The sequence below is a fragment of the Micropterus dolomieu genome, linkage group LG02 (genome assembly GCF_021292245.1).
Source record: "Micropterus dolomieu isolate WLL.071019.BEF.003 ecotype Adirondacks linkage group LG02, ASM2129224v1, whole genome shotgun sequence".
NCBI lineage: Eukaryota > Metazoa > Chordata > Actinopteri > Centrarchiformes > Centrarchidae > Micropterus > Micropterus dolomieu.
This window is the reverse complement of record NC_060151.1, coordinates 7,763,407-7,773,265: the sequence shown is the minus strand read 5'-3', so window position 1 is coordinate 7,773,265 and position 9,859 is coordinate 7,763,407. Positions and strand designations below refer to the sequence as shown.

Genomic DNA, 9,859 nt, shown 5'->3' with positions numbered 1-9,859 from the left:
GGAACTACGAAATAAGGCAATTATATGCATTTATATTTCCAGCATTATATCCATGAACAGAGATACAGACACACACACCTGATGGGGCCCGTGCGTTAATATAAGCGTTAGTGACACTGACCTTGACACCGGGGTCTATCTAACACTTCTCCAACGTGGTGCATAATGTCGCTTTTCCTGTCATTTTAAAAGCATGAAATACTTGAGAAGCCTTTTTGCATTTTTGTTTTACTGTTTCGATAAATTTAATAGGCTAACCGTCTCAGTCATTGATATATACTCAAATCATTGCATAGACCAAAAATATAAGAATAAATAGCGAGTAAGTGTAATCTTTGTTTTTATTGTATTTGATCAATTATTTTACGCAGAAGTGGAGCACGTGTTTACAATCATTCGGGCTATTGGGCTCAAGAGATTAGCCTTTTTCTGTCATCAAATTATTCTTCAACATTGTTTTTCATTGTATTTCTTTGGCTGTTTCTCCTTGTTTGGGAGCCAGTCCAACACATTTTAACCTCTGAATAACGGTCATTTTGTTTTGTTGTCATCATTACGAATTTATGTTAGGTCTTCATGCATATATTTGGTCGAAATCAGACAAATAGTCAACCCCCAGAAATTGGAGTTAAAAGCAATTTAACACATGGCATAGGCCTATAAAAACAAAGAGTGTCTGTAGATTTAAACTCAAAGATCATCCATAAACTGAATAAATAGCTTCATATAACCACATGGATCTGTACAAAATACAACTGAACGCAAGGTTTAAATATTCACTTTTATTTCTTTCCAGAAAAAAAAAAATATAGGAAACTCGTCATTTAAATATTTCTAAAATAAAGAGGATAATTCATGATCAAAATTTTAAAAAGCATCTGCTAAAGGTTTTTTTTTTGCCATAAACGTGAGAAGGAGGGAAAGTTTTTAAACATATCTACAACATTCTTTGAAAGCAGATTCAGCACATTTTCAACGCTGGAGAATTTGTGAGCTTCTGCTTAAAACGTCTCTGTTACCTGAGAAAACACGAGTTCAGAGTCCGGTTGACTGGTTATTCATTGTTAGCAGCGTGGATGTGTTTGGCCAGGTCCACGGCGCCACGCTGAGTCTGTAATTTCTGATACTCCTGGTGTAAACTGAGGAAGTGCGGAGACGCCGCGGGGTGGAAGAGAGCAGGGGACGCGTAGGCAACGCTGGAGGTCAGAGGAGATGAGTAAGCAGCGGTGCGTTGGGCCGGGGAGAAGGCGTCGATGCCGGGCTGTGACTGGAGGAAAGCCTTGGCTGTGAGGGCGCTGCGGGAGAAGAAGCTGGAGAGAGCCGGCAGGATGCTGCTGACAGGTGGGATGGTGGCGGGCCCGCACGGAGATGGCGCATGGTGATGGAGGTAGGGGTAAATCTCCAGACCGGGCAGCTGCAGAGCCGCCGTGCCGAATCCGTAGGCGCCGTGCGGGAAGCCGTGCAGTCCGCTGGGCTCCAGGTGCTGCTCCTTGAGTGGGTCGAAGCGAAAATGCTGCCGCTTGAAGCGTTTCCTCCTCCGCAGAAAACTCCCGTTCTCAAACATGTCCGAGGAGTTGGGATCCAGCGTCCAGTAGTTGCCCTTCCCGGGGTTCCCGGGTTCTCTGGGCATCTTTACAAAGCAGTCATTAAGCGACAGATTGTGTCTGATCGAGTTCTGCCAGGCGGGGAATTTCTCCCGGTAATAAGGGAATCGGTGGCTGATGAAGTCACAGATCTCGCTGAGGGTGAGCCGCTTTTTTGGACTCTGCAGTATGGCCATCGTTATCAGAGCAATGTAAGAGTATGGAGGCTTCACCGACGCGGGACCTTTGGGTTTACCAGGAGAAGGGCACGCCGGTGCAGGGCTGTCGGAGTCCTGCTCTTTACTCTGGCTGCTGGGAGTCTCCGTGCTGCGGTCCTGCTCGCTCCGCGACTCATCCAAAGGTAAGAGTTGCTCCTCTCCGCTGCCTATGAGCCCTTCTCCTACTACGTCGATAACAATATCCTCCATTATTTCCAAACCCAATGTCATAGTAGATGTCCGCGGGTGAAGCCAACACCACCTGCCAACAGGTGGGAGAGCGACAGCTCTTCTCTTAAATGCTTTGAACAGAATTTTACGCACGAATCTCCATTCACAAAGAAAGTGAAAATCCGAGCACAATCCTCCCCCCTACTTTTCAAGAATCAGACTCTCCAAACCGCAACGCATCCGCGCAGATATCCTTTATTTTGGTGCCTGGACGCGCAAAAGAGCGGTCAACGAGCGATTGTGCGTAAAGGCGTGTGTGCGTCCTCTGAGATGTCCAGCATCATCTGTAATCTCTGTTGCTTTCCTGTGGGTTGGGTGGATGTGATGTCACGTTGAGGCTCGAGGAAGAGGATCCTGACCAATGAAAACGACGCAAAGGGTACCAAGAAGGCCTATACCAGCCTCCCAGTGCACTCTCATCATCATCACATCGGTGCCAGGTCGACGCGGACATCAGAGATCTATTCAGTGAAAACATCCTCGTGAGCAGGAAATCGAAAGAAGGCTATTTTTAGTGAGGAATGTATTTTTTTTTAAATTCAGGATGTTAAAGACAAAGTCGCGTAAAAACGTTTTTATTGTGACGATAAATAGCCTATGAATAAAACGAAGACAGAGGGCGAGATGTTGCTTCCTAACCTGCAGTAGACACATGACAAAATTGTATTATTTCATGTTGTGTAGGCTGCTCCTGAATTACAAGTTACAAATATTTTACAAAATGATTACATGTTTGATGTTCTTCGTCCCCAAAAGCAGATTGATTAAAAGTAAGATGTTGTTTTTTTTTCATTTTATCAACCTTAAAACAAAGAGAGGAAACCTGTCTAAAGCAGCAGAGAAGGCTGTCGTCTAAATGTGCGGCTGTGATGGACAGCGATAATAAGGACTATAAAAAACATATTTTAATTCCGAATAAGCTGAGAGACACTTTGGGGACATCAGATCACCATCCTGAATGTAAAGACTGAGGGGGAAAATCCCCAAACACTTCTCTACGTGAGGCAGGGACTTAAGCTTTAATCCCCCTCGAAGGCTTCTGCAGCCGCTCTTTACGCACACGCTCATACAATTACATGTTTTCAGAGGTACAGTGGATTTTGTGCTGCTTCGAAAATAATAATTTGTTGTCTGCATGAGCACTTCTTTGATTAAACCGATAAGACTGTGTGACTTTTTCCTAAACGTACAGACACGCACGGACAAAGAGAAACACTGATATATGGCCATGTGTGAAGTGGAGAAGAAATAATATTTGATGTGCAGTCTGTATAACCCGAGGTTTCTGCGTCAGAAACCCAACACTCTCTGTTCTCCATTTGAGCGCAAACCTATCAAAGTCCCGTAAGATTATCTTCTTTAATAATGGGCAACTGAAAGCAGAATGGTAATATTGGGATGAAAGTAATAGATTTTCACTTGCTCGGAGATAAAAGAGAAGTCAGGAGAGGAGGGCGCTTTTGGTATTGTTGGGAGGCCTCTGGTTGTTTGTGTTTAATGATGGAGCCCTTTGTTGGGGATTCCCACATTTCCTGCCTCTAATCGTATTGATACCCCGGGGCACAGGGGGACTGGGTCCGGACTGGGTGGGCTATACGGTACCAGCAAAGCTGCAGATGATTTCCCAAATTCATCACGCATGTCTTCAGATTGGAAACAGGCCCGTGCGCGTTGTGTGGTTTCAATAAGGCCAAAGCAGGAGCGTCAAATCACTACAAAAGCTGAAGGTATGGCACTAAAGGCTGAACGTTTCCCAAGATCATCTGACACCAAGACTTAGAAAGGCACGCGTTGGAGTCATTTCAGGGGACAAACAGCTCAGGGGCCGATGGTGGACAAGACGTTTAGAGCCGACAGGGCACCGCACACACGCAGCTGGTGTCGAATATGTCCAATTTTTATTCCTGGTAATTTTGTAAGAACCCCCATCATAAAAGCTACGCAACATTAAATGTGGGGCTCCGTCTAAGGTGTTTTTCTTCGTTTCGTTAAAAAAATGGCCAAATATGGAAACAATAAGGTCTTTTTTTTTTTTACCCAGAAGACACATTACGCACACATTTTAACAATAACAAATCTGCTATCTAACAAAAACGGCCATTGTAGAGATCGTATTTGTTTTGTATCGCAGATGAATATGTGGGAGAGTGAGCAGCCACCAAGGACTTGGTGTAATAACATCATTTGGCAGGAACTAAACAGGCCTGGGGGATCTCACTGGATCATTCTGGATAAATGAACCTCCATCCGCGCAGGTCAGAAACAGGGGTTAAATGAAGCTGTTATGGGCTACTTCAGTGGAAATGTTTTCTTATCTCAGTGTGAGAAAAAAAAACGTGAAGCCGTTCGCATGATATAAAGAGTGATGGAAAACGCAGCATGCTTTCCATTGGGAGACTCTGAAACAGCTTCAAAGAGCTGAGGTTGTTTTCACACAATGCCCCCCCTCGCTCATCTTGATTCCCTTAAAATCTTGGCAGTGCGGTGGACAATAATATAACGTGTAATTTAAGGTATCATGAATCATAACTGCATGAAACAAAGTCAGACAACGGAGAGGTGCTGTGCCAAACACACATCTGAAACACACACACACACACACACACACACACACACACACACACACACACACACACACACACACACACACACAGAGTTTAGGGGAGGATGCATGTGTAGATTTTATGAGCTGAACTGGTCATTAACACAATATTTATGGGCTGACAAACGGCTCCATAACATAGAAAGTGATGCAACCTGTTCTCCGCCTCGCACTGTATCCTACTCTTGTCTCTAACTACTTTCTTCAGTAATCGTGGTGTTGCTTGGAGCCGATTATGAGGATTGACCCATGTATCTGTAGTCCTATCAATCACAAGACAGCGGCGCTCCGACTCTGTGGCGACATCTTGTGGCGTAAACGCGAAACGCATCTAATGGCTCAATGCAGTAGGCAGCTACACCACATATCCATCAATCCATCCAACGTCAACCGCTTATGCTGCGTACTTGAGCCAATCCCAGCTGGCATCGGGCAAAAGGCGGGGTACACCCTGGACAGGTCGACAGTCCATCGCAGGGCTACACCACATATATTTCTGATATAATATTAAAAACACCTCTTGGTATAACAAAATACAACTAAACAGAAACACAAAAGCCGTTTTAAAAATGCAAGGAAAATTAAAATATTTATTGCAGGGCTGTTGTGAACTGAAGAGTATTTTGGTTGTTTTTTAACCCCTTTAGACAGCCTCAGACTCACCCTTCAGTCTGTCTTTACAAACTTGTTATGAGGCCACTGTTCAAACACACAGAGCTGCATTTTAAAATATAGTGAAGATGTAGGTCTACATTTGATTAAATAATGTAGGTTATAAAAACATGGTGTCTTGGATTTCAGTATTTCACTCAGTGTTGCATAACGCTTCTGTGATGTGTTACTGGAACAAGCAAACAGAGGATAGGATCAAAAAGTTTGGATCGTTATTAAACATTTTAAAAGTTTAAGTGGAATTGAAAGGGTGAATTGAAGGGTTTAGCATGCTAGTTAGTATGATTTGGGCTATTTTATCTAGTAAAAGTGTGACCAATTGTTAGTTAGTTCATCTGATAACTATGAACTGCCTTGTACATTCAATACAATGCATGTTTGTACGACATTGCTCAACCAACTTAAAGGTATTCGTTCACTGGATATCATAAATTCAATGTAGACAAAGTAGAAGCTCTCTTTTATAGCTGAGTTGAGCCTCAAACAAAGATCACCTCCACTAATATAAAAAAAAAACAATCAACACAACATAAACCTCGATGTGAACAGAAAAATATGGCTCTATTTCACACAGCCAACGCCGTTACATTTAGTGTGGCTTCAATTGACATTTTAACTTGTCAAACCAGGAAAAGAGCTGTTGTTAATGTTAATAGTTACACCCAGGTTACACCTTTGCTTTTCCTGTTATGGCAAGTCAAAATGTCTTTTGTGAAAAAGCTCTATTGTTTAGGCTGTCTACTAACTAAACTGATCATGGCACACCTGGATATGGGTGGCTTGCCTCCTCAGCTAAACAATTTACTGGCTGCACCCAAGTTTAAACCACAAGGCTTGAGCTCCTGATCATTGAGGTGAAACTAACATACTGCATCTCTTTAACATCGAGGCAGTGAATAAAGATCTGCTGGTTTTAGTTTTATGAGCAAACTGTAGCCAGTGTTTATCTCAGCAGAGCAGAGCTACAGAGTCCAACAGCACAAAATTAAGAGCAAAATGTTGATCACACAGTCCTGTTTTAACAATGTAATTGAAATTCTTGTAATATATTTCACAACTGTGATGTACAGTCAAGTATTGAATGCTCAGAGTTAAGTCTGTAATTAATGTTGGGCTTTACAGTTTCTTGATTTTTCCAATAGAGGGAGCTCTTAAACCAATAGTGAAGATGCAAAATCATTTTGAAACTGGACAAACACAAATGTCATAAACACACTTATTTGCAGTGGATACATTTGGGGTCCAGTTTAGAATACACATGCAAATCATCTGGTGTGGAGTTTCATACAGGCAGAATCGTGTTGGCAAGAGAACTGAATGTAAGACACAGTGACACACTTTGCTCATCCATCAGTGCTCTGCTGACCTCGGTGAGCATTTTTCTGTATGCCTTGACACTGAAAACTACTGGATGCCAAATGCTTGTGGAATGCAGGACAGATTTTTCCAACATTATTTTCTATTGGAAGTGACAGCAGTGGTTTGTCTGCCGTGTTGTTTTCGGCCCTGAGCTGCTGTCAGATGGGGCCTGAGGATAGAAGGAATGCAGATGTTGCGTTGTAAAGCTCTGCACACACCATGTTCTCTGATTGTCAGGGGTAAGGGTGCTGGCTGCAGTGACTGTGTACAGCGAGCAAATAAGCCACAGGGTGCAAAGAGAACTTACAGGACTTCACAGGCCCTAGTGGTTGATGGAGATGGAGATGGAGACAAGATGACACAAGATGTGTGACACATTTGAGTTCTGTTCGAAACCTTATCGCTTCCTGTTTTCTCCCTCCTGCAGCCTCAGATGGGACGCTAATCTTCCACTGTCATCATCTTGACTGGCATTGTTTCGACAGCATGTTGCAGCTTGTCCAAAAGGGACACAGAGGCATTTTGATCATGAAAAATGTATCTGGTATGAAGAGAGTGTTTAGATGAGGAGCTCCTGAGAAATACAAAAATATGAAGACAAGATCTCAGTGGCAGCGTTCCATCACGTAAGCGGGGAGATGGTAGTGAGTCTGGGCAACGATTTTCGAGAATAAACACACCCATCAGAGCAGCAGCCACACACTTGCTTTCATGAGGCTTTCCAAAGTCTGCATGTGAGAAATCTCAGAAGTCAGTGGGAACGGACCACCTGGTCTTGGAAATCCTTAAAAAACTGAACTGAAACTGTGGACCACCAAACTTACTCCATTTACTCACTGGGCACAATGTTCCAAGCAGCTGTGAGAAAGAGAGAAAAAAGAAACCTACAAAAGTTTCCAAATTAGAGCTCTAAATGTGCACACACTACATTCTCTAGGTTTTTATTCTTTGAACTTACACAATGAGGAAGTTATTCACACACACACTATCTCTCTGAATATGGAGGTGTAACATTTGGCAGAGCTGTTGGTGTGACACGAATGGACCACAGTAAATTATTCCCCGACATCTGAAGCAAGTGGTTTGGTCACATGCTATGACCCCCACTGCGCTCTCATGAGTAGAGAGGGCCCACTCAGCAACTGGTCCCAGAACACCCCGGGGTCACGATCCCTGGGTTCTCTGGTGTGTATTTAGAGGTCACACTGCTACATCGAGAGCCTGCTGTTCTCCATGGGCCCCTTCAAAACCAATCAACACCCCTCTGAGAGGGAGACACATGTGCACACTTGTGCACATAAAATAAAGACTTATAATAACATATATATATGTATATATGTATATATATAACTAATGTAATAATATGAATAAGAAATGAGTCTATGTTTTATGTGGCCCAATTTAATCATACTAAACCAACCACCACTATCTCACAAATACTATGCACATATGCATGTGCAACTAGACTGATGTACCTTGCATGCAACAGTTTTATACAGCAGGACATGTTGTGTATTAGCAGACAAACACACGCACGCACACACACATACCAGTCCCACTCTACTAACTGATGCTGACACCTTCAGCTGTGATGCTAACACATTCCAGGGGTGATTCCCACCGGACAAGTTCAACGCTGATATACACATTCCTCCAGTGAAATGCCATCAGCAAACCCACCTCGGTTTCAGCTACCACATGTTTTGGATTTGCTGCCATCCCATGACCTTTCTGACCTCCTTGGACAGCAGTGAGCAGGGCCAGCTGGTGAAACACAGGTGGAATGTGGATGGATTTAGATACAGAATGGTTTGTATTAGTTTTACATGTGGTTGAAATAGTGCCTCTCTACTGTTTTTTTTCCCACAACTATTTGCCTACTAGGTGCACATGACTGTAAATGGACAATGTCAGATGTAACTCGTGCAGACTGAGCCACAATGCTCAGATCTTTTGTTGAGCCCAATGGCATCTTGTTAAAAGACTAATGTAAATAAGTGTACAGTGTTTCTCACAGGGGGGAAACTCAGATTTCCTCGCTCTGACTCAAAAGCAAATGCTTCAATTAAAGTCACTTTCGTTTAAACACGTAATGTGTAATATCAGGACCACAGAGCTGAGCAAGTGACTGTTCATGAAATCAAGCCCCCCCGTAGCTACTGTTTCTGTACCTACCTACCTACCACTCCCAAATTGTTAGTAATTTAAAAAAAGAAATGGGTCCATTTAAGACTGACGTTAATCAAAAACAGTATTCTCATTTCCTGCCATTTACCACGACAACTGTTGCTTTTATCAGCTATAGCGAGCTAACATTAGTCTGACATTTTGATGTTTGCAGATAACTCCTTTTAAAGTAAGAACTCTTGATGGCTACATATATGATATTGTGATAAATGTCTGAGGTTAAAGATAGCAGGTCCCAGCCAAAATGTCACCACCTCCACCAGCTGCTTATTCATGTTGAAGATGTGTAAAGAAAGACACAGCGTTGTTCTTGTATTGCAGTGTAGAGTTGGTTAGCACTAGTATTGGTGTAGTATGATGAGGAATTAGCCTACATGCGCTAATATAGTAGAATCTAGGACCGGTACAGTGGGGAAATACTACACATGAGATGTGCTAGTTGTGAATGAAGCTTTTTACGTGCATTTTAACCCCAAGACATAATGTAATGTGAAACAGCGCTTATCTTCAAAGTAATGCTAGGTTACTGCTGTAAGCTAGTTAGCTTAACCTTTGCTGCTCATGTTAGAGCAGATAAACTGGGATTCTTTGGGCCACCTTTTCTAGTTACGGCTGATAAGATATAAATGGACAATGGAGGTGTTTAGCGAATGGTCAGTTATGCTGACTAGACAATCAGGTAGCAGATTTCCCCTCAACTTTCCAACTTTACCATCTTATGTCATTGTTTTTAATCTGTTTGAGCATGTGACTTCTGGGACTTGGTCTCTGCAAATAGCATGTGAACTTTTAGCACAGGTGGCTGGAGCAGAGTGTTTGCCAACAAATCACTTGATGTGTGTGTGGAGTGGGTAGGTCACAGAGCTGTGGCGGGGATCTACATGGGGACCCACAGCAGCTTCCCTTTCTCCTTCCTGGGGATGAGTGTCCTATGATGGGATATCCAGGTCACCTGCCTACTGAGCCCAAGTTTCAAACCCGAATGTGAGCATGTATTCACTCACGTA

At 43.0% G+C, this 9,859-nt stretch overlaps 1 protein-coding gene across 1 annotated transcript; it reads right to left on the bottom strand.

Annotated features, from left to right (window-relative positions):
* Positions 1-894: 894 nt before the first annotated feature.
* Positions 895-2,032, bottom strand: foxd7 (forkhead box D7). The gene has a single exon (XM_046040262.1). It carries the CDS (start codon positions 2,030-2,032, stop codon positions 1,055-1,057), a length of 978 nt encoding a protein of 325 aa, XP_045896218.1. The 3' UTR covers positions 895-1,054.
* Between the last annotated feature and the right edge of the window lie 7,827 nt (positions 2,033-9,859).

Coding starts and splice junctions, on each gene's coding strand:
- foxd7 (XM_046040262.1), bottom strand. CDS start 2,032: ATGACATTGGGTTTGGAAATAATGGAGGATATTGTTATCGACGTAGTA.